Source organism: Zonotrichia albicollis, chromosome 1, assembly GCF_047830755.1.
Source record: "Zonotrichia albicollis isolate bZonAlb1 chromosome 1, bZonAlb1.hap1, whole genome shotgun sequence".
NCBI classification, from domain to species: Eukaryota; Metazoa; Chordata; class Aves; order Passeriformes; family Passerellidae; genus Zonotrichia; species Zonotrichia albicollis.
Window position 1 is genome coordinate 104,981,608 of NC_133819.1, and position 25,645 is coordinate 105,007,252.

The 25,645-nt window shown below is 41.3% G+C and overlaps 1 protein-coding gene across 26 annotated transcripts in view; it reads left to right on the plus strand.

Annotated features, from left to right (window-relative positions):
* Window positions 1-25,645, plus strand: part of EPB41L3 (erythrocyte membrane protein band 4.1 like 3) — a 96,649-nt gene that overhangs the window by 14,152 nt on the left and 56,852 nt on the right. For all 26 annotated transcript variants that reach the window (XM_074548852.1, XM_074548843.1, XM_074548820.1 and 23 more), the window contains exons 2-3: window positions 16,343-16,569; window positions 21,357-21,554. In XM_074548852.1, the coding sequence (XP_074404953.1) occupies window positions 16,354-16,569; window positions 21,357-21,554 (414 nt within the window). In that variant the 5' untranslated portion in view covers window positions 16,343-16,353. The remainder of the gene's footprint in view (window positions 1-16,342; window positions 16,570-21,356; window positions 21,555-25,645) is intronic.

A 25,645-nucleotide genomic window follows, 5' to 3' on the forward strand; every position in this document is an offset into this window, starting at 1 on the left:
TTTATAATACATTTCATAGATTTATAGCTGCACATGATCTTCCTTGACAATTAAAACTTGCAGTGCACAGAAATGTATTTAGTTTAATAAGCTGCAAAACTGTCTCCTATGAGACTTCTGGGTGTTATAACACTGAGGTTGTGGCAAAAATAATTCGGCCTTTCTGCACTTACTTGCATGTGACCTACCTTAATGAATGTATGGCTGTGGTGTATAGGGTGGTACAGTGAGTGCTTGAAAAATAACAAAATAATATTCACAAAAAAATTGGGAGCTTTTGGATGCTTGCCAGTTTTGGTTACAGCTGGAGTTGAGTGAAGGGGCTGATGGTATCTTCTGTCCTTGCTGGCTTGAGTGGGAGCTGGGTGGGTGCAGTGGCACACTGAGGTTGTGGGCTCCCTCTCTGGCCCAGCTGCTTCCCACTCACTGAGGAGGGATAAAGGGATTTACACCTCTGGTTCTTGGAGAGCTTACAGTTCATGGGAAGCTGTCTGACGCTGGACAGAAAGCACTTCATGTGCTATTTAAAATGCTGGACAAGAATTCACAGCAGGCATTTCCTGTCATCTGAAGTGTGAGCAGAGGAAGAGGAAAAAGGAAAAAACCTTAATAAAATGCATCTCACTTTAGAGATGGTGAAGCTGAATAGTTGAACCTGTGTCACTTAAGGTTATGTCAGTGCAGGTCAAGTGCTGAACTTCAGATGAAATAATAAGAGATAAAAAGAATCCTTGCCTATTTGAAGGCAGTACACTTTTACAAGACTGTAAAAGATTATAAATGGGGTGAAACAGGGAAGAACCTCAAATGTGTGTGGTTTGGAAGTTGTGCCCTTGATTGTGTGCTTGCATGTGAGCAAGAGAAGAAATCTCTAACTTGCTCAATCTGCAGGCTGCTGTGGTTTTCTGGGTAGTTTCAGTTTTGGTGGGGCCTTTTTTTTTCCCTCCAGTGGATTCTTCTCCCTTCCTCCCCCAGCCCCTCCAGGTCCCCCTTGGAGAACTCATTAATTGCAGCTGTAATTCTGAGGCTTAGATGCAGTTCTGGGCGCACATGACCCTGCCATGTTCCTGGTCTTACTTACTACTAATGGATTAGACAAAAAAGAAAGTCTCAGAACCCCACCCTGAAATATTGCAAGCTGCTTTTCTTCTTAAGAACTCCTAAATATCCAAACCCACACTTGCATCCACTTAAGCCAGCTTGAACTAGCTTCTCTGCAAGTTTTCAGTTGTCTGAATGCCAGCCATTGTCTACCACTTGGTTGGAATGAAGCAGAATCCTATATTGGCCTGTCAGCTCTTTTTTGGCTTCCTGTCCCCAAGGCACATTCACTCTCAGTACCAAAGGTAGGAAGAGAAGGTCTTCTTGGTAGTGTAATGTAGGCTGGGGTTTTATTCCCTCCTGAGAAACCAGTATTGAAATTGTTCTTAAAATACATATTAAAGGAATCAGTCTCATTTTCTCTCTTTATTTTTCCATTTTTTCATTGCTAAGGCAGAGCATGTTGTTCATTCCATGAGCGTATTATGATGCTCAGAATTAACCTGAAATTGCAGTCTTTCCTCACCATTTAACTTTTGGTTCTGTAGGGGTTGAGGCAAACATTTGCCAGCATACTGAGAGGAACCTGACACTTCTGTTGCAAATAACTTTTCCCCAAAAGCACTGCTTGCGTTGGAACAGTTTGGGCTCTGGCTTGCAGCCATGGGTTCACCTAAGCATGTTACACGAAGTGACAGGTAGACAGAGGTAATACATATTTTAATGTGCTTGACTCAGCTAGAGACCATAAAATGAGGGAGACTAGACTTTCCTTTCCTAGCAGATGTGAGCTTAGTCTCAATTTATTAATGAGTTGTGACACTGCCAGGAATGCCACTCAGGTCGGCTTAATGGCCCTGTGAAAGTGGACAAGAACTTTTGAGTTCTGCCTTGTTTGGAAGGTGTTCTCAGCTCCTGTGAAACCATTACAGCAAACATGCTGGGGGTCAGCCTGGCCAAGTTTCTGATGCCCCCAAGACCTGTCAAGAAACGGGAGTGCGTATGTCAGCAGTGAGTTCAAACTATTGGTGAAATTGGAAATTTTTCCGATTGGTACTTCCTAATATTTTAATAAATATGAGAGTACTGTGGCATGAATGTATTTGGACACAGGGAGCTGCAGTTGTTCTAACATAAATCATGTGCACTCCTGTCACTGAAACTAGATCTTGTATGGTAATAAATGCTTTAACTGTTTGAATGGTACCCTTCAAAAGTGAAGGGACTTTGTAAGTATAAAATTTTTTAAAAAATCAAATAATATCTAGCTAATAAGTAGGTCTCTTTCCTCACTTTTTGTTGGATAAAATGAAGTTAAGTTAGTTTTTATCCACTATGGAGATCCTTAGGCAGTAGTGTGGAGAAAACAGTGTGGGATCTTGAATGAATCAAAGGTTTAAACTAAGTTGATTATTGTCATAATACGGTGAAAATATTGAACTCTTTGCTAGCTGGAGGTATGAAGAGAATAAAGCTCAGATATAAAGCTGTCCTTGCAAGAAGTTCAGCATCAGTAAGGACAGTTGATCTTCAGCTGAAAGTAGGATTTGGATGCTGTTGCTCTGGAAAGAAGTGAACTGATGGCAAAGAGAACAGAGTAGGGGAAAAGGAGCCTGAGAGAGGACTAAAAATAGGAGTGCCAGAAGAGGCAGAGGAGAGAGTGGTCTGAGGGGCAAACAGCAGCTGTCTACAAGCTGCAGAGCCATGCTATGCATCCACCATTGTCAGGGTGAGGAGAACTCAGTACATTTCAAGAACTAGGTCAGACATTTGGGAAAATTTTCCCAAACAGCAAGGCTTGGGAGCCATTGCAATAAATGGCCTATGGGGAACATGTAAACTTCAGCGTTGTGGGATTTTTGTAACAGTTGACATAAATATATGTCAGGTAGAGTTCAGACAAGGTGGACTGGGAAGGGGACCAGGGAGCATTGAAGTTAATGTGCAAGATGAGCTCCCTAATTAAGATCCAATATGCATCTGATGTGCTTGTTTTGTGATGGTACTTTTGCTATGCCTGCATGTCTGTATCTTTCAAAGAAAATGTGGTGGCTGCTGCTGTAGGGATCATTAATGGAGCTGAGGGAAGAGTTAGTTGATTTCTTGCTTCTTTGGAAACCTCTAAAGCAATGATTCCTTGAGGGAAAAGTGTCTGTGGCCCTAGCTGCAGTAAAACACATGCATACAGTGAAGGTGACAGAGAGCAGAACGGGCTGGAGCCCAGCTGCAGGGTACCACTTCCCTGGAGCACTCATGACATCCAGGGAGGGGGTGGATTACCTCATTCATTTTTTAGTTCAGATGTAATGGCACTGTGAATATTGGCATGGAGTTTTGTGTCCCCATGGAAAAAAGACTACAGAGGGAGCAGAAGAGGGGAAGGAGAGGTGAAATGTGACTCTCTTGTTAATCTAGCATCAGACATTGCTCTAGGAGAAGCTTGTGGTTGTTGAGACACCATTTATGATGCTCTAGGGAGTAGCTGTATTTCCTACATGTTTATTAGCTCCTGAGAAGGTTGAATTGTGCACTAAGGTATCAAAGTTGTTTGATATGTTAAACTTTGAAATTATAAATGCCTTTCTAAGCAAATTTTCCAGTAAGGAGTTAGACAGTTACCCAGTTACCTTTTTATTTTTTCCACCCAAACTAGCATATAGTGTGGAATGTAAATGAATTTTACATGCTGTGACCTGAAGGGTACTGAAGGAAATGGATTGGTATAAAATAATCATTAGTTACAATGCACAGCAGTCCTTTGTCACTTGGCCAGAGACTCTTGCATAGGCTCCTGCATAATATCAGGAGGAAAGATGGCAAAAGCCACTGTTCATGGGCTTGTTTCACTGATTCGGGCACTTACCTCGTTAGCGCATGTGACAAGTTTGAAACTCAGTACATTACGTAGGATCCCGTATCAAAGTCTCTCACTTTGTTTCTGAATTGTAGCATTCTCCGTTAAATTAAGGTAGATTGTAGCAACAGAATTAGTGGCCTTCTGTAGTGGACAGAATTTGTAGTCTTAAAAACACACCATCAAACATTTAGCAAAGGTATATTTTTACAAAAGTACGTGGGGAAGGAAATAATTTTAGAATCATTTATTACAGCGTTTGGGAATTGCAGCATCTAGCTTAATTACCTTCACTTCTCCTTTTAAATTATGAACTTGATACAGAATATATATTTTTGTTATCATTTCTGTTGAGTAACCTAGATTTATGTGGCTTATTTTTTTAAACCCTAGTGATTTAAAAGCTGCAAAGAGCTTTCATAGAGCTTTTCTTGCTTTTCTTTCTGCTGCAGGAGTTTGTCCATTCCTTTTTTTTTTTTTTTTTTGTGATTAAGCTGCATTGCTGCAACTTTCTGCTTTCTTGTTTTCCCCTCCTCCCTCATTTTTTGTTTTCTGACTGCTGTCTTGTGGGGACACTTTAGGCCACCTGTCTGTCCCAATTGCCTCAACCCCTTCTGTCCTCTCTGAGCTGCTGTCATTTCTATGTGTCTGAACTCCAAGAAGGTCATACACATTGCAGAGGAATTGCCAGATCTGGTGACATCCATCTTCAGAGACAGCATAATCCAGTATAACACTGGGTCAGGACTATATAATGTAATTACGATGGAGCTGTATGTGGAGCATTTCAGGGTTTAATAGGTAAAAAGGGTTAGAGCCTCTTTAAAGAAAGCTATTTTCTTTGTCAGGCTGTACTGGATGCTGCTCTGCAAATCCTTGTAGTATGGTGTAGCTGCACAGATGGTGAAAGATTTTGGCTTCACTGGGATGTTATGTGAAGACACCGAAAGCTTGCTCTTAATTCCCTACAGAGCTGATTGTGCAAATGACCCTCAGGTCTGAACTAGTGTGCATTGGGAGATGTGAAAGGAGCTTCCTGTGCTTTGGAAACATGTAACTAAAAAAGTTCTAAAACATCTAAATCCAAGTGTGACTGGCTCTGGAGAGAATCCTGCTTTCTGGCTGTTTTTAAGTGAGATCACTCTACAGATGCCTGGACCCACCATAAATGTACTTCTTGTTCGTGCATTTCCTCTGACCAATTTGTTCCTAGAAGTCCCTGCTCCCACACCATCCTCACATCCTGGTTTGCATCCAACACATGATTTTACAGCTGGTGTCTGTGAGGCGTTAGGGCTGATTGCTGGTATGTGCATTTGAGTTTTGGGAGTGGGGGAGAGGGAAATGTGGAACTGCATTTTCAGATGATGCTGGGAGATTGTTTTTGCAGTGCAAGCGTAACCTGGAGCACACGTGTCATGGGCTAGCTGCTGGTGCCAATTGAGCAGTATTTTTGTAATCTCTAGCAGGTAATTAAAGCTCTGGGGAGCGTGGAGGTCCCAGAAGAGTTTAGGTATGAAAACCTAGCTGTCTGGTGCCATGGGTTTGGTTGTTTAGGTGCACAAGATTTTAATTTGTTTGGGGAGCCTGTGGTTTCCTGATGCAGTGCTCCATACTGGAAAGTCCTTTACTTGATATTGCAGGATGTGTTTTATATTCAAAACTGACATGAATGCCCAGGAGATTAATATCTAAATATGAAATGAATAATCCATTTCAGAAAAACAGAAGCTATTACAACTAAAACCACTGTGATGCCTCACCATCAAGTTGTCTTGCTGCATCAGACCCATTTAGCATCTTCAAAAGTTGAAACACGGGGTGTAAAATTAGTGTTAGTATAGGAAGGAACAAAAGGAAAAGAGGAAGATGAAGTAGGAGCATTTTTGTCCCCAGGTCTCAGCATGATGGCTCTCATCACACAGAGCTGCCTTTATTTAACTAGGACCCAGCATGAATTCAGGGTGGTTCCTCTGCATTTTTTTTCGCTGCCTGTGACTTCTTCCTTCCTTTGGCATCTGCCTGAATTTTTGAAGTTTTCTCAATTATTTTAATCCAGCGTGGAGGAATCCACCTGGAGCTCCTAGAGATGGAGAGCAAGCACTGCTCTGGGCTGTTGTGGGGGAAGCCATTGCTCAGGCATCCTGCCTTGCATGACCCAGGTCAGACATCTGCTTCTGAGAAGAAGTGATTCATGACCCCCTTAAAAACTGCTTTTAAAATACTCAGCTCTGGGGAGGTTTATGGAAAACCTGCTGAAGCTGAGCATGCTGCAGGGCAGCAGTGCCTGTGAAGCCTGTGCCAGGGCTGGGAGCTGGGACAGCCACAGTGCTGATTTGTGTCTTGCTGGGAGGGAGCAGTGCTGGACACTGGGAATGGCTGTGGCCAGCTGAAACATCAGGCCGCTGGCTGCAAAATGCCTGTCTTCTTTTCTTCCATCTCTGAACCACCCTGGGTTTGAAAGAAGGCCACAAAAACATAAGTGAATTCCCTTCAAACCATAAAAATGGGGGAAAAGTATCCAGTCACTGAAAAGAAATCCAAGCAAACCCAAAGAAAAAATTTATGCTGCTACATTGCCTTTGGAAGTAATAATCTAGGGAGGGTTTAATTTGTCAGTGAGCAGTCCTTTGTGACTTTTTCAAGCACTATTCAGTAAAATAAAGCAAAAAACAAGTGGTTTAATTGCTGGATTCTAATTAATAAGGTAAGTCAGAAAAGTTGAGATGCTATTTTAAAATCACAGTTCAAATTTTTCTTTTACTGCATAGGCTCTTCCATCCCCTGAGCTGGAATGATAAATGTCTGGTCAGAGGGAGTCAGAAGCCCTTGGAGGAGATGGGCTTGATGCTGTGATTTGTACCTTGTCTGTCTGATTCTCTTGTTTCTGTGAGGTTAGGCAGGTCACCGGCTTGGGAGCACTGGAGCACAGTCTATTTAGGTACTGCGTGAAACAAAAAATATTGTTCACAGGTGTTACAGTATTTTGGCCTGAGGGTAGTGTGATAATGTAGCACACCTGCCATGTGTCAGCAACCCCCTGCAACTTTTTTTTTTTTTTTAAGTTTGAATTGGTTTTATTTTCTGCTCAATATAAGAGAATATGAACTTTAATGATGTGATGCCTGAAGCACACTCAGCTTCTGTGACATTAAATACAACTTTGAAATAGTGAATGCTGCACAGGGAGCCCCATGTGAACATTTGGCACCAGAGCAATTTAGAAAGGTCAAAACCTCATGTAAATGTAACCCAAGTAATCAAAGTCACTTGTTTGCAGAAAATCAGCCTGTGCCATCGAGGGCTGTTTCTTGCCTTTTTAGTTTCTGAATGAAGTATTTATCAATTGGTTGTAATCAAACTACAACCAGTTTTGCTGTGGGTTGGTTTTTTTTGGCCAAGATTTTTCTGTGAAATGTGGAAATGAGAGGTGAAGTTGGTTGTGTTTCTATGCAATTCTCTCATGATCAACATCTGTGGGATGTTGCTGTATTCTCCATTATGGCTTTCTTCATTTCCTTCTCCTCCTCCTCACATCTGCCTCCTTCCTGTAATTCCCTGTTGTTTCTCACTATACAGACTTACTAAGTTATTTGTGTATTATTTCTGGTTCCCTTTACCTTCCTGCAATGCAGTATTTGAGTGGATTAAAGCTTTTTTGGGAGCAGACATTTTGGTGAAGTCTGTTATAAGCAGCAGTTCATTGTGTTTCTGAGGAGTTCTGCTTTCACTTTTGAGTTTTTTTAATGAATAAAACAAGTGTCAGGTTTGGGTTAAATTGTGCATTTCTATAGTTACACCCAGCACTCTCAGAGAGGTGTGTGCTTTGCCAGTTTGTGTATGTGAGATCTTCCAGGCAGGAGCCATCTGCAGGAACTGGCTTGAGTGGTGGGCAGTGGCTGTAATTATAATCAGCGCTGCTTTTGGTGCTGGTGGATCAATCCTGGCAGTGGGGATGAGGGAGGCAGAGCCACCCCTCACTCTGGATGCAGGGAAGGGTGCAGCAGCAACTGAACCCCATGCCTGGAGACCTGGACAGAGAAATTAGTGGGAAAATGCAGTTCCCTTCTTCTGCTGGTAAATAGATGTTTGCCCCTGGGGAAAACTAATTGGATCATCAGGACAGGAAAAAGTGATCCAAAACATGTTATGATGGCCTGATTTTTCTTCTCCTGTTCAGAAATTAGGGTAGCCTTGGGGTGCTCTAGGTGTTATGACCTCCAAAAGGTGATCTGTTGTTTTCAGGGAACCTGGTCAGTCAGATTCTTCATAAACCTTGTGTGCAAGTGGGGCAGCAGAAATGGCAGTGATCCTGGGCTTTATTGCTGTGTGAAGTCCCCCATTCAGAGAGAAAAACAGACCCAGGTAATTTCATTGATTCATAGAAATTAAAGGTAAATAGGAGACAAAAATGTTACCCTGTGCATCCAGGTGCTCTGAAACAGAAGTGAATTTAGGTTGTTACCATTTAGGCATTTTGTGAATTTAGGGTTGTCAACCAAAGTGGAAGGGGTAGCAAAAGAGAAGAAATCTTAATATCTTATGCTTTACAAAGTTGCAAACAGAGAATTTTGTTGATTTTTTATCAGTATCTAAGTGTCCCATGATGACTCCACACAGCTATAGATAACCTCTTCTTGACTGTCATTACAGTTGATATGCTGTCTACTCTAAATCCCACTTGATGCCAATCAAGCTCTTGCTCCACTGTTAGCAAATGCTTGATTACTTTCTGTCTGCAAGAAGCTTGAATGTATTGCAAGGCTCTTATCAGGCCCTCTTTCTATTCCCTTTTCCAGAGTAAACAAATCCAGCTCCTTAAATGTTTTTCCACTGGTCACATTTTCTAAAGCTGCTATTGTTCTTCCTACTCCCTTCTTGACACTCTTCAGTGCATATTTTTCAAAAAAATATGAATCCCAATCTTAAATATAATATACTGTATACCTCTCCCTGGTGCTGCAGAGAGCAGAACACCTCCAGCATTATGTCCCACAGAAATTCATCAGACTCTCATGCTGCTTCATTCCTGCTGCCTAAGCCACATCTTCCTCACCACTTTTCACTTCTGAGGTCCCCACTGCTGCTGCCATTACCCTTACAGGAATGCAGTCAGATTCAGCACATATATGGTTTTCTTTCAGACTCCTTTGCTCTTCTTTAAGTCAGGAGAGGATGCCAGTGGTATATCCCAACGTGATTATTATGATACTGAGCACAAATCAGACACTCGCCCATCTTCCACTGATCCCTAAATAGCTGTGATTCCTGAAATCAATAAGTTTTTGCAGGTTGTCATCATGGTGCTGATAACTTTGTGGGCTAGGTAGTCAAGGGTTTGGGTTCTTCCAATCACTGGTACACCTTTCCGCCCGCCGCCCTTCCTTTTTCTTTTGTGATAAAGTGAGCTATTTCTGTAGTTCACTCATGAAAAAGTCATGTGGGGCTGTTTTAAAAGCCTTTCTAAAGATAGGCTCTGTCATCTGTACTACTCTACTTCCTTTTTATCAGCTGGGACAGATGCCCTGTCAGAGAGAGTGAGAGAGGCATTACTCTAGTTTGACATGACTTTTTGATACATTAGTGTTGGCCATTTGTTGTGTTTTGTTCCTAATCTCATTATTTTTACAGGGTTAGAAATCCTTTTGCAGTGTGCTCAAGTAACTTTGATATTAGTAGTATTCTGGCTTTTCTGCTCCCACTTTTCCTTTGTAAGGCTGGGTGCTGTGTTTGGTCTTTTTATTTCTTTTAGACCTTACCTGGCCTCTCTGGCATCTGCATAGCAGTGGTTAATGGTTTAAAGATGATTGATGGTGGTTCCCCAAGCACTGTAGGAACCTTTTCAGTGCTCCTGCTGTCTTGAAACCACTTGGCTGACTGATGTGTTTGCTCTGTTCTTCCCTTACTCCATCCAACCTGAACTTGCACATCCTGTGTGTCAAGTGAAATATGCCCTCATTATCTGGTCCCAGCTAGCTGCTGTGAAATGAGGCACTGGAGAATTCAGCCTTTCTCATGTTTTGTAACAGGCCTGGTTTTCCTTCTCATGTATTTATAGAGACTCTCTTCTTATTGTTTGCCACATCTCTTGGTTAATTCTAAGTCACTTGGCATCCTAGTCTTCATTTCTCTTTTATGTTCATCCCTGAGTCATGTGTTTCTGGTTCTGCTTTGGTGTACTATCCCTTTTTGATACATTCCTCCCCTTCCCAGGTCCTTTCAAAGCTTCTGACAGTTTCTGTCCTCAGGCTTTCTAGGTGAAGTTTCTCCAGAAACACTTGGCTGTGTTCTCATTTTTTGATGGTGCTGCCAAGGGGTGCATGTGTGCCTGGGAGCAAGGAGTTTTGGGTCCTGACAGGTAGCTTGTGTCTGCAGTTCCCTTTCTGTCCCCTTTGAAAGGTGTGTCTGGTGGTTTTAAGGTGCCTTCTCCATCTCCTCCAGATAATATTACTACTTCCTTAGATGTTGCATCTGGTTTTCCTTTCATCTTCATCAAGAAACTTTAAAGAAATCCGTATCGTGCGCCTTCCTCGAAGGCCAAACAAATATTTTAAGTCATGCTATATCTTGCAACATCTCTAACCAGTTTTATTATTGCTGATTAGCACCTCCCTGCCCTCCCTGCAGTCTTCCTCCTCCATCTGTGCTTGGGCCTCTGTCCTTTGCCACCAAATCTGTTAAGTCATTTAGCCCAGAGCACTCTCTGCTGGCACAATGGCAGCTCATCCAGATGCTTAGCACCTTTCTCCATTGGTTTTTTTCCTCTTGTCGCTTTTCTTATTACCTTTTTTACTTTATTTTCATGCTTTTTTTTTAATGTGCTGACTCAAATGAATTTTTTGCTTATGTATGTACATTTAAGGCGCAGTAGTGAACTCCCAGCCGGTGTGTTTGTGCACTGAAGCATAAGGTTTGCTCTTTCTGGGCTGGAGCCCCACAGCTGTGTCAGACAGATGGGGTACCCAGCAGTGCCCAAAGGAGGGCTGTTGCTTCCCCCTCCCCATCCTGGGGAGGTCCAGCCCTCCCAGCTGAACCACCAGGCTCCCAAAGTCACGCTGGTGCCGGCATGAGAAAGGTGACCAGAGCATGAGGTTGGGAGGGGGCATCCAGTGCCCTTTTTGGGGTTGTTCCCACCCATGTCCATTCAGGACACATCTGCATTCGCTTTGGCTGGTTGATGTCCACTGAAGTAACTGTAAGGCCAGGGAAGTGCCTCTTCTGTGAGGCTTCCTGTTCTGCAAGGCTGCTGGCACTGGTGATGGATCAAGAAAGAGATGGTTTTAACTCTTGGCGACCCTGTGCCAGGCGTTTGTGGCTTGGGTGCCTCCTGCTTGTGAGGGTGAAACTCATCCACATTAAAGAGGATCAACAGAAAATGATTGTTTTCCTAAAAGGGAACCCAACTGGAAAACTGGAATGAATTGAGCTGAGGTTCAGGCAGTTTGATGAAAACAGTTTATATTTCAAGCTTAGAAGTCGGCGTTCTGGCGTGTATTCTTTTCTTGAAACATATATTGGCATTTCTGTCACTGCTCATTGCAGCAGTATTGTTCTCCATATGCTCTTCTCATCAGCATCTCATCGTTATTGGATAAATATGTCTCTCATTATGCAGAAAATTATTTTTGAAGTATGGAATCATTATTTTGTTACATAATTTCCAAATTTGGACCTTTGCAAAGATTTATAACAATCTTCAAGAATTACTGTAATTAAAGGAGAACTTTCTACAAAGAGAATTAATCAGATCAAAGAAGCATTTAAATGTAAATCATTAATCCGTGCATTACAGGAAATAGTTAGTGGCTATGTATAGTTCATTTAATTATACTTGGTTCGATTTTGTTTTCTCATTACATCACAATTTATTCGGAATCAATTTGCAATTTCTTGTCTAATGTGACTTCTGTTTGCTTAATATAGCCGATATTTTCACTAGCATGTATTTATATATAAATAAACGTTCATTAATGACTGCAGCATTAATTAAACTGTGGGCTCTGCTGTCAATTAGCTGTGAATTTTGTTGCTCTGTGGATGCAGCACAGAAAGTCTGTGCTCTGAAAACGATAGGTAGAGTGTCAAGTTTTTGAATGTATGAATTTATACAGTAGATTGGGGCTGTCACTTGCTGCAGGGGACCAGGTGACACAGAGGACAACATGGTTTTGGTTCCCTTATGGAAAAAATACATTGTCTAAGTCTGTAGTGAGTAATTGGTAATGGAAATGGGAATCTCTCAAGCTGCAGTAGGCTGGTAGCTGAAGGAAAGAAGACCTAGGTGTTGTGTCAGGTTTTAGGATGTAGGGATTTTGCATAAGTGGTTTGCAGGTTTTGTAATCCTTATGTAATGTCTTTGTGTAGTGTGAAGTTTGTGTATATATAAAATCATTATAGAATGCTATGTTGATTTTTTGAAGTCGTGTTTTAATACTTTGATAGTCTATTATTATCTATATTCTCTTACCTGTTGTCAGCAGCACTAAAACACTGACATTTTAATATTTTACTGATATTTTTATTTTGCACTGCTGACAGTACATGCAATTTTAGCTTCTAATTTTAGTAGTCAATTAAAATAAGCTAGTTTTGGGCTCTCCCCCCTGCCCCTCCCTTTAATCAAAAGACCTAATTTTCATTCTTATTTTCATTCTGCAGCCAAAAGTACTTTTGCCTTGGACTATCTCGTTATAGCAGCATCTGTGTTAAGTTTGGACTCAGCTAATCTTTTGGAATCTTTGAATACTGGGTTGTAAGCCAAAGTGTAGCTATCCAAGAGCACATCTGGCTTGCATAGTATTACCTCATTTGTATAAGGTAGTGCTCCCAATTTCTCTTCACTGCCTTGTTTTCTGTTTGCTGGAAAGGGGAATTTGATACAGAGGCTGTGCTGGCAACAGAAAAAGTTTAAGGAACTTGAGTGTTTTCTTTCTTCCTGTGCTGAAATTCACATTGGAAGTCATGGTTTTGGTACATAGCCAGTTATAGTAAATAATCAAATAAGAAAAAGAAATTCCCAGTCAGCTGGGTGCTTGATAAAGGTTTACGCACTACCAGCTATTCTGTCAGGTTTGCTGCATACAAACAAAGGCAGAGTAATATTTATGTTGGTAAATTTCTTAAGATTACTGTTATTTCTTTCAATAAGTGAAATTACCTCTTCCTAGGAAGATTGTTGTGCTACTTATAACAAATGAAATGCTGTCAGAGTTCATGTGGATAAGCAGCTGTTTGCTGAGGAAGGCAAAACAACTTATTGGTTTGCACTGAGAGAGGAATGTTGTTTCCTGCCTCGTAATTTAGTATTTCCAACCCGCACTAGATGGAAGGAGATAAATCATAACAATACTCTCATCTGAGGAGTTTGTAAGAAATGGGATTTGCAATGTGTTTGCTTTGCTTCTATTTACACCTGTAAGAGAACAGTGTGGGAAGAACAGTATTTTGTTCTCAGTATTTGTTATTAAACGTGCTGCATGCATGGGGAAATAAAGACATTTGGAAATGGGCAGCCCTGGGTTAATTAAATCCATCTGCTGTCTGACTAATGATAGTAATATTGGATCCAGGAAATCTCTTACTCTGAAAGATTTGATAAAGTGCACAAAGTTTTCTAATAAAGCACTCTTAAAGCCAGCAAGAACTCATGGAACTGGAGAGAAAACCAGTGACTCCTAGAGAGTAACTCACTATTGTAAGGCTATGCTTCATGCAGGAATGTCCCAGAAGGATATAAGAACCTCATTTGTTGTTCCCTGAGATTCAAAATTATAACTGGTAGGAACAGTAAAACTTGTTTACATCTCATCCCACGTGGAGTTTTGGTTTATGGGGTTATTTTAAATGTCTGTTTCCATGCTTGCAAACAGGCTGGATACAAATGTTCATTAGGCAAGAAGCTACACAGGTGCAAAAATGAGCTTTCAGAGGCGTGGTGGTGGCAGCTGAAAGTCAGACTTTTGGTTAGTATTGGCTGGCAGTCTGATCCTATAGAGAGTAATACCTCTTTCTAAAGAGAAGTATGTATCATATATCAAGTAGGATGGTTGCTGTTTATTTGCACTGCTCTAAGTAATATCAAGAGGAGGGAAAAAGTATTACAACTTATTTTGTGCTTACTCTTTCTATTGGTCATAGGCGCTCTTTCATATCGTTTGAGCAATGATTCTTGTAGCTCTAAGTTAGGTTTTGGTAACTTCCTAATTCATGATTTATGGAGAAGAAAACTGAACACATAGTTTGAGTTTACTGCAATAGTTGTGTGATTAATTTGCATTTCATGTCCTCAAGCACTTGTACAAAAGAGGGTGGGGTGGGCCGCGGCAAACTTGAGACATTTGTGGAGACCTGGGTGCTTTTAAAGCAAGGCATATATAATGAGTGTCAGATGAAAAATACTTTATTCCATGTTGATTTGACAGATGGGTAAAGAAAAACTCTCAGAGATTAACACTGTTGTTCAATTTAATGTTTAAAGCATACAAAAAAGAATGGCTTAGGAGAATTGAATATGGAGGATGGGTTTGAGTGATCTGCATCGGAGGAACTTGTTTAGGCTTCCTTCATAGCAAATTGAAGTCGCTCTAGTATGTGATTTATCACAGCTTAAAGCAGGAATTTAAAATAGGTCAGATGAATCCCTCTCCGAAACGTCTGTTTTTCTGCTCTGCATTTAAAGTGACCATCTCAGATATGGTCAGCTGGAGTTTGATTAAATGAACACCTTTCTCACTGACACATTTTAAGACCCATGTTAATAATTGCTTTTTGTAGATGCTAAGGACAATTTGTTAAATAACACATTTCAAAAAGTGGTTTTTTATACAGTTGTGCCCGTATGAGTGTGGAAATTTATGATGTGTTTCTAAACACGTGTGTCACATGTTAGTACCTTGAAAATGTGGCCTGAAGCATAAATCTGCCTTGTGTGCTTTCTAGTTCTGCTTCTCTCTTGTGCTGTTTTAGCTGGCAGGGGTGGGAGCAGGCACCCCCCTGCTCACACACAGTGCAGGAGCTGAGCACAGGCTGGATGCTGTGACTTGCTCTGCTCTGCAGAGACATGTATTCACTGGAGAGCTTAGCCTTGAAAGTGCAGAATACACAAGTGGGTTGGCAAATAGTAATTGGCCTCATTTATAACATTTTCTGCCAACCAATTTAGCTTATCAAACATTTAAATGAAGAAAAAGAGAAACGTTTGTACTTCCATTATGTTCTATAATAAACTTTCTTCTACTAGTAAGCATTGTAGTGTATGCTAGGAGTTCACAGTGACTTTCTAGCAGGTAAATTAGCAGATGTATGTTTTGTGGAATCACCTGTAATTGCACAGTAGCCATGGCTACCAGGTTAAAGAAATCATGTCCTGATGACTAACAGAAATAGATAGCAGCAGACTGGTTTGCCTTCAAGTTGCTTAGTAGAAAACTATTCAAGGATAAGTTTGTGAGGTGTGAGAGCATATGAATAACAAACATCAAAGCACACTCCCTTTGCTGAACTGACACAGTCTGCTTTTTCAAATCCTTGTTTTGATAAAAAATCACAGCATTTTTTTTAAAGTTTGAGTTTGTGAATATTTGAGAATTGGGTGCCAGCCATATATATGCAAAAAAACTATTTAATTAAAGTAGCTAAAATTTTGAATTAGTGTTGCTAATATTTTCATTTTGATTTAGTACTGGACAAAGTACAAACATAGACTTTTCACATTCAGTGAAAGTTGTATTCCCTTTATTTGAAATCTAGCATTTAGAATGACTTAATGGAAGTCTATGTTTACTTTTAGATGGTCTAGCACTTAGAGAGAAATGACAGAAATGTAGATGAACTCAAGTGGGGAGGACAGAATTGGGTTTAAGGGCAAATGTATGTTTGCACTGTTGTTGGTGGACCCATTTCAGATGTTTCTAGTACGTATAGAATCATAAAATCGTTTAGGTTGGAAAAGACCTCTAAGATCATCTAGTTCAACCATTAATATGGTTGGAAGCATCAAAAGTACTTGAGTACATTTCTAAAAGGGGGTACAGATGTTGACGAGCTTGTCCTGTTGTTTTCAATGTAAAGGACAAAATATTTAATTTTTCAAGTTTCCACATGGTTTAGAAACCCAAACTCCACTGGATTTTGTTAGATTTAAGGCCCAATGTGTTCCTCTATTTCTGTGAATTATGAACTATGTATTCTCTATTTAACTGGCACAAAAACCCTATGATGTCTGTGTATTACTATGTAGAATAAGATTTTTTAGCAACATATTTTTCTCTAGAGTATGGATGCAATACACTTAGCTGGTATTTTGCACCAGGTAAGCTTTCCTAGGGATCCTGATTGGGCCAGTGTGATAGGAGCTTAAGTTTTAAAGGCTGAGGATATTGAGAATAAAACCATTAGATCTTTCACGTCCATGAGATTGTACTCAGTACTGCTCACCCTGTCTTGCAGAATAACCAACCATGACTACAGAATCGGGATCAGACTCCGAGTCCAAGGATAAAGAGCAGGATCAGGAGGAGAGCCCTGCTCAGGAAGGGGCGGCAGAGACCCAGCCTCAGGAGCAGCAGCCACAGCAGCCTCAGCAGCCGCCGCAGCAGCCGAGTGAGGAGCAGCAGACCGCACTCGAGCAGTTCTCGGCCGTGGCAGCGCACAGCACGCCCGTCAGAAAGGAGCAGGTAAGGCAGCCACGTACACACCCTCGCTGCACGCAACTGGCTGAGTGCCCACCTACTGCTCCCAGGAGATAACCAGCCTGGCACATGTGGAGCGCAAATGCACGTTCAGATGCGCGTGGAAGGGCGTTTGATGCGATGCTGTAGGTCTGGGCTGGTTGGTCTTGCGCGTTTAAAGGGAAACGGTTGTCACGCAGAATGTTTTCAAATTCACAGCAGCTCTTTCTGCCCCCAGTGCTTAAACAGGAGGGCAGTCTCATTAACTAAGCAGGAAACATCTTTGACCTTGCGTTTGCATTAGATAGCAAACAGTGTCAGTTTTTATGATGCTGAAAATGTTTTCAGAGTTCATTTCTTTTGACACCTGCTGAACACTGATTTCATGCTTGCTTGTCTGATGGGTGAGCCATGAAGAAGCTGTGGTCCCTTAAGTTTCTCGTGGGTCTGAAATGACTGCATTATAATTACTTGAGCTATTCATGTAATAGGTTTCAGAAGAGCTATTGCGTACTTTTCCATTTAGTTCATTGTTGCACTTATTAAATTTCCAGAAGCTGCTTTCTTCTTTCCATTAATAATTTCCAGTCAATAGGATTAACAGGCATTTTTCTTCATGGGTAAGTGACACACAATTAATGAGGTACCTGCAAATCTCTTCCTTTAGCTTCGTAGGGTTATGACCCTCATCTGATTACATTTACCTTTGGAGAGTGGAATAAGCCAGTCTAGCTCCTCCTCTTCTCCATCCTTTTAAAAAATCTGGCTGTTTGAAGTGGGCTCCTGTTCTTTTACCTGGTTGGGGTAGACAGTGCTGGCAAAGCAATTTTTATCTCTCAAGTAGATCAGAAGTTTCCTGAGATTAGTTTGGGGAAAAGAAGCAAAGCTTCTCCAAAAGAGGTAAGTGTTGAATAAACTGGTCATTGATTAAAAGTGTAATTCTATTAGTCTTTGGCATAAGTATTATTATTTATATGGATGTTTTTCCAGACATCTTCAGTAATCTTTCCACTTCAAGTTTCTTTTCACATTAAAAATGTAAAACAAATAAACAACAGCAACAGCAAGAAAAAAAACTCCAAACAACAAAATAAGCCCAACTCCAAAATAACCCACGCACACAATAAAAAGCCCAAACTAATTTAGACACCAAGCCTGTCCACGTCTGTTTAGAGGTGTGGGGTGCTCTCATGTGCTGCATGATCCCCTTGTTTCCCAAAGATCACCAGTGAGCTGCTTTCTGTAGAAGGCAAGATAGAAGAACTGGGTTAGTGAAAGGGATATGTGACACCTTCCTGCTGAGATTATCAGACTGAATCCAAATGTCCATGCTGTAAGCAGACTGCCAAATCCAACTGCACTGATCAGCCCAGTGTATTTCATAGTGCATTAAGTGTCTGCATCTCAGGAAAGCAACATTTAAATGCAGCACTAAGAGACAAAGCTGTTTGCAATAGTGTCATTAAAAAGCCAAAAACTGAAGGATCTTATTCTCCCTCTTGCTGTCCATAATCACAGTGATAGAGTGTATTTTTGCTCTTACTTGTATGAGAGAACCTTGGGAAGGAAGATTTAAGTTACCAATCCATGACAGTAACTTTTCTTTGTCATCCTGTGCCCATAAAACCCCCCAACATTTTAATGCAGGTGAATAACCTTTTCATATTGAGATTAACAGGTATTAGAAAAATGAGTCCTTCCTATCAGGTGTAATAATGCAACCTCACTTTCTGCCTGCCTTCCTGTCTCTGACAAAGAAAAGGTGGCATTACACAAGGTCAGGCACCGAAGTTTCTGAGTAACTACCATAAGTAGATGGGATTCATGTGTTTTGCAAGTGTTGCAACATCACTTCATACCCCAGTGAGAAGCTGCAGAGCTAAAGATCCAAGATCTTTATTGCTGAATCCCCTGATTCCAGAGGCATCCTTTGAGAGGAGGTCCAGATTTAGAAGGGCTTGAACATAGTGTGTCATACATGAGAGAGATTATGCTCAAAAAATGCAAACCCTGAAGCAACTTGTGCTGCTTTAGAATTTTGCCCATAGTACTTTAAAAATACTGCAAAAACAGGACACAGAAACTAAAAAAAAAAAAAAAAAAACCAAAAAAACCCAAATAAACAAACAAAAAAGCAGTGCAGAAATACTTTGGAGAAGAATTTAGGAGAAAATGAATCCATGCTTGCAGAGTGAAAAATAATTCACTGTGTACATGAGTCTTTCACTGGCCATTTTTTTTTCCTGGATTCCAGGATGTCAGGTTTCTTTAGGAAGAAGAGACTTAATACAGTCTGAAAGTACCTCAATGCCTGAACATGTCAGCATAGTTTGGGGGAATTTTCTCTAATAGTTCTTGGCATGTTTTGTTCTCCAGAAAAATGAGAGGAAAACCTTTTGTATGATTTTAACCTAGACACATTCCCCTGATCTTAATGTAGATGGGAACCTTAACAAACAAAATAACCTCAGTAATATTTTTTAATATTTATAAATAAGGAAAACTCTGCAGTAGTCCTGATCTACTGACTGTCTTTATGAAGGAAAATAATGACTAGTCCATTGGGTTTCACATAAATTGCTTGCAGGCTGAGTATGGTTCTAAGGTTTAAATGGATGAGGGGTGTCCTTGTGTATTTTTTTCTCAAGCAGCTTTTCTGTTTTCTTGAAAGAGATTAGTTCCATGCTGGGGTATTTTGTTGGTTGTTTTTTGTTGGAGTGCAGGGCTAACCCTCACATGAGAAATGTAATAAGCCACTGGGTAAGACAGTTTCTTTTTCCCCATCACTGGAATTATTTTTTTTTACCAACATATATGCATGTGCGCCTTTCCTGGCAGATTTCTTTTGACAAAACATACAGAAATCATCACAGCCCCTCTTCCCACCAGCAGCAGTGCAGTTTTGCACAGGGGCCCAAGCAGGAGGCATCTTCAGTGTTGTTTATTTCTCCTTGCACAAGGCTGGACCAATTGCCAGCTGGCTGCAGATGTGGTAGAAGGCTCGCTGGCCTCAAGCCTTGCTGTGATCCCAGGGGATCTCTCCCTCTTCAGCACAGCTGCTGTGAGTGTTAAATGCTCAGCAAACAGCTGATCCACTTGCCTACACTGTGCCTTCATCTCCCACCAGTTTTCAAGGTATGTGAGGACTTTGACATCCAGGTACAGAGGTGGTATCCAGCTGCTGGGAGGACAAATTCCTCTTGTGCTGGAGCCAGATGGGGGAAGAGATGGCTGGTGCTAGGCTGCTCCTGAGGAAGAACATTCATGGCCCAGGAGATGCAGTAGATTTTGAAAGCAACTCTTGCCTTTTTATCTTTTAAGCCCCCTCTTTTCCAGTTTCCCATCCAGGAATGCCCAGGAGGCCATTGCTGTATCCTCCTTGCAGGGAGAGGAGGACTGTGAGGTCTTGTCATACCTCTTTGTAATTTGTGGGCTTTGGTGGCAGCTAACACTGTAGGGATCACAGCCAGCTCCAAATTGTCCTTTCCCCCACTGTCAGAAGGCAGAGGAGAAACTTAAAGCTTTTTTCTATGAAATCACTCAGGGACAGTACCCTGTGATTAGAGATACAATGTTGTTTCAGGTTATATGATGCCACATTGTTCTGGTCTCAAAGCAGCTTAAAGCCTTTGGATGGATTTGCTCCATTCTCATGAAGTTTTATTATATACAATGAATGGAAACAGACTTGCAGGATTAATTTACAATATATTTCCACTAATGCTTGTTGCTTATTACACTGAAATAATTCAGAGCCAGAGCAGGTTGGGGTTTTTTTGCCTTGTAGTGAGATAACAGAAAGATGTTTTTATTTAACTTGAGCTTTAGCTGAGGTATTACTGCACTCCTGTTGAGGTTTTGTTTGGAGTCTATCAGGGATATAACTGATGAGAAGGGTAATGACTGCAGCACAGTGCTGTTGCTAGGTAGGGTGAAATGCTGTAGAGCTGTTCTGACTTTCATCTAGAGCTGTGGAGAGGACTGGGGGCTGAGCTACATCACAGGAAATTCTAATGGTCTGACCCTCAGATAAACCTGAGCAAAAGCAGCCAGGGTCGTTTACTTCTTGCCCCTCTTCCAAATAGCACCTCCTTCTCTCCAGCTTTGGGAGACTTACTGGGCATCAGCAGAGAGCAAAACTCATCCTCTCATCCTGTATGTTTAGCCAGCTGGCTGCACATTAAAGTTGTTTGGCCCTTCACTTCTGTCATGTTTTCTTAACCCTTTGCTTGGGTGCTTGAGGAGCCTTTCACTCTCCCAGGGATGTCAGCATCCCCTTATGAATTCACACTGTTCAGGGGGGATCCATGCTCTCATTCAGGGACTGTTTTCCCACTGACAGCAGAATTAGTGCAAACTTGATGGTGTTTTTCTATTCATATGACACCATGGAAACATCGTATTATTTAACAGGTACAGGTCTTCAAAGTATTATCAAGAAGGCGTAGGAGTATCTGTTCATCAACAAAAATTTCTGATTACTCAGTGCTTCCAAAATGCCAAAAAACAAGTGCAGGAAGTGGGATTTTGTACCTGTGGGAAAAGCAGAAGCCTTAAAATATTTTCATGAATGCCCCTCCTTCATGGGTATTCTGTACATTTTGGAGGGAGAAGGGAGGGCAGGAAGGAATATGGGAAATCTTTTCAGTAAAGACTCTGTCCTGCATCATGGCTTTCTTGTCCAAGCCCCCAAAAAAGGCTCATTTGAATGCTTGAGTGCGGCATGTACAGTGAATTGGAGGGCATGATTGGTTTATCTTATTTCAAAAACCATCTTTCCTTTCTCTTTATAGGCTACAGAGAAAGAACAGGAGTTTGCTGCTGCGAGTGCAAAACAGTTGGAATATCAGCAGCTAGAGGACGACAAGCTCTCTCAAAAATCTTCATCTAGCAAACTTTCCAAGTCTCCTCTAAAGATCGTCAAGAAACCGAAAAATATGCAATGCAAAGTGACGCTCCTGGATGGATCGGAGTATGCCTGTGAAGTAGAGGTAAATGGCTTTTGGTCATCTTTTTTTTTTTCATCCTGTCAGGAGATAAATGGTGAACATGGTATTTCTAATTTAAGAAAAAGGGTGAATGGCATGATATTTCACCAGTGCCAAGCACAGAGAGACTTTCATTGTTTTCTCTGGAGGTTGTTGAAGATGGTGCACAGATTTGAGCTAGGTGAGGGATTCTGAGCACTCCCTGAAACAGCCAGAGACTGTGGATTAATTTTATGTTGGCACAAGCCACAGCAGAATGCAGAAAACAAAGTATGGGCAACAAAGCCCATAAACAAATAAGGATTTTGATCTCACTGGGCTTTTCTTTTCCTTAGTACTTCACTGAGTTGAGTCTTCCATTGAGTCATTGTCCATACAGAAATTCTGACTATTGTGAGATTACTGTGGGCATGAGAGACACCCTGGGCAAGTGGGGAAAATGTCAAGTGCAAATAGCAGTGAGAATGGAGAGTTTTGTGTGCTTTTCCATGATGTCTGTGAATCATAACTGTGTTTGAATGTTACTGGCAAAAAGATGCTGTGATTTTTCTGTAAGGAAGCTTGCCTTCCTTGCTGGGACTCTGAGAGGAACCTACTTTTGGGAGGGATGATCTTTGCTGTCACTTAAAAGCCAGTCTTTGCCTTTGGGCAGACCCTTGCCAAGAGGATGCCTTCAACTCCAGAAGGCCCCAGAAAAGCAAAAAGTGAGCACATTTAGCATCTCAGAGTAAGCATGAGAAAATTCAGAATCTCAGGGTGGACCCTTTCTCCATTCAGTCATTGTCATCAAGGTGATTTTTGGGCAGTGGTCCAGCCTGTCCTGTTTTAGGTCAGAAGGTCATGAGCACAAGACAAGGCTGAGCCTGACCAAGCAGTGGCTGCAGGGGAAGGATGAGTCTTGGGGGGCCTGGCTAAGCCAGCCATACTTTGGGTAATTGCTGAATTCCATGGAGAAGAAAATCCACCTGGGGCAAACAGGAGAGTATAAAGGCAGAGATTAAATAGTCTGCAGGCTTGAAAGGGAAATCCACAGGAGCATGGAGAAAGAAAAAGGATGGAGAAAAGGAGTACCTGACTGGGAGCCAAATCTTTGGCATCTTTGCAGTCACGTTGTGCACAGCCCCCTTGTCCTTCAGCTGCTCTCATTTTAGGGCTTTGGAGAGTGGCAGGTGAGGAAAAACCTTATTGGTTTTTAGTTAACCCTGGCATTACAGTTTGGGTCAAATGTTGTCATGCTAGGAGTGAGCTGCAAACAGAAGCTGGTATTTTACTACTCTTACAGCAAATTAGCTGTCCATGTGGCTGAGTATCTTTTAATTTCATTGGCCAAGTCCCATGTTGTTTCCTTCAGCCTAGGACTGGCGATCTGGACGCATCCTTTGTGACTATTAAATGGTCATTTCTTGACCTGCAGTCTCAGTCTTGTCACTCAAGGATAGTGTGGGAGCCATTAAGCTGGAGGAATGACTCATACTGGCTTTGATGGAAAGAGTCAACTCATTTCAGCTTTTGACACTTGCTTGTAAAATGTGAGTCACTTTTTGGAATACAATCAAGCAAATCTTACCAAATAAGATTTCTATGGAAATCTTGTCTAGCAGGCTGAGCTTTATCAGAATCTAAGATGGAGCAGAAAGGGAGATTTGTTATGTTAGATTTCCACTTATGCAAAAAAATGCTGTGAATAATACTTTTTATAAGAAGTTTCACTCTTTCACTACTTGAGTTCTCTTGAAGCATAAAAATGCTGGCATGTGGAAGCTGTCCTGTTTTATTGCTTGTCAAATTTCTCCTTCTGCTTTGCAAGTTCTGAATAGCTCTTGAATAATGTCCAATATAAGTTTTGTATGATTTTTTTTTCTACTCACATTGCTGAAATATTTTCAAGTTGTATTGACTGTCATCAGTAATCATTTTATCTGCTTCTAAGATGATCAGGCTTCCCAGGCAGAATGTAATACTGATGAGGAGAGAGCTCCTAAAAGGATGCCTTTTCAAATGATGAAGCTGTAAGGCTATGATGATGAGTAGATCATGGGGTACACTGAAACAAAGTTAGTTAGGAGGAACAAATATTTCAGGGAATGAGTGCAGCTGGGGTGGTGATACACCTTATATGCCTGAAACAGTGTGATTCAGACTTTGCATCTGTATTGATGAAGCAACTACAGGTGCTTCTGTGGCACAGCCCACCCTAGCCCAAGGGAATTCTTGGTAGATCCAAAGGAAGTCCACCTGCTACATGCATAAAGTTTAGCTACAGCAAAAGGGTGCTGAGTGCAGCCAAGACAAATGATGTGACTTTCACTGTGCTTTTTCTCCAAAGGAGTAAAAAAGTATTCACAAAGGGAGTTAGTAGGGCAGGAAAGCTGAGGATCTGTCTCAGGAGACATCTCAGGAAGTTGTGTAGGAGGCTGAAGCTGAAGTTATTCAGAAGTTTTGGGTAATAAAGTTCTGTGTCAGTAACAGAAACTCAGTGCTGCAGCATGAGAAACAATCCATCATATTTCAAAAAAATGCTATCATAGCTATCATATTTTAAGGATCACCTTCAAGTGAAGTCACTGTATCAATTTAAATGGGGGGGAAATGTATATATGCACAAGCATACATACCTACATACAAGCATACTGATATATATGTATGTGTGTGTGTGTATGTGTATATGTGTGTTATTCTCTGTCAGCAGCACACAAAGCCATGAAGTTTTACAGAATCATAGAATATTATGAGTTGGAAGGAACCCAAAAGGATCATTAAGTCCAGCTCCTAAGTGAATGGCCAATACAGGGATTGAACCCACTCCCTTGGTGTTATTATCACCATGCTGTAAGCAAGTGAGCTAATCTCAGTTCTTTCTTATATATCTATATAAAATATAAAGTATAGTAAGGCACCCAAAAATTATGGAGGTCAGTAAATTCCCCAAGGATAATTCTTTAAAAGAAAAGGAAGAGGGACAGACAACATGGCAATCAGATATTTAATACTTCCATTCCTTGTGTTCAACCCACATAACTGCATCTTTCAGCGTGACAGTGACCCAAGGTAGGGATGTGACAATTTTTAAATGTGAGTCAGAAATGTCACCCTGTGTTGTCAGCTCCTTTCTTTCTGCTCCATGTGTATCATGCTTCTACCTTCTGAAGGCTCAAAGCAATGTAATCTGGAAGGACCAGAAACTTAGAAACCTAATTTTGAGCTAGAATAATAGCTCTGTCAGTGAATCTTGATTTGGATGCAAGCCAGGTATTTATCTCTCCAGAATTGCATTCCCTAGTCTGGGAGTTGGGGATCATTATAGAATCCATCAGTTACTCTATAAAGTGCTTTGCAAATGACAAATGCTTTTTATGTATGTTAAATATTAATGTAATTTAAAGGAGCTTATTGCTCTCCAGTAGAGCGCAACCTGCAGCTTATCAATTATGTGTTCATCCCACTAATGACCTGGCAGCCGATGGGGCACGTACTCCCAGATTGAGACACTTCTGAGGCTAGTTTGGTTAATCCATTATGCCCTTGCTGTCCTTTGTTTCAGAAGCCCCTCTTTCTTATTCCATTTTTAATGCTGAACATTTTCACTGTCTGCTGCTATATCTTTCAATCTCTCTCACATTCAGGGCTTTGCATTTGTGACACTGGGGGTTTTTTCATGTTGTGTGAGATGTATGAGGGAAAGTGTAGTGGAGCCAACTTCAAAGCTGAGGTTAACAGGGGGTCATCTAATGTAGTCTCCATTCGGTGAAAGGATCTTAAGCAAATACCAGGTAAAAGCTTTCCCTTGAGGCCCTGCAGTGTTACTGCCTGCGTGCTCTATCTGTCCTGACCCAGAAAGTCTTTCATGCAGTAACACATTACAAGCCAAAACCAGGTTAAGGAGGTAACCCAACCTGTTCATTCATCCTCCTCCAAAACCATAAACCACCAGTGTCACCATCTGTGCCCCCAGTGCTGCTCTTGTCAGAAGCCTGCAGATGGTAGTGGCAGCCGTATTTCAGAGCAGGGTTTCCTTTCCAAGGTGGGATGGCCTCCTGTTGGTGCTTCCCCTCCCCAGGGAAAGCTGTTGGCTTTTGGAAAAGAGGTATTTGTGC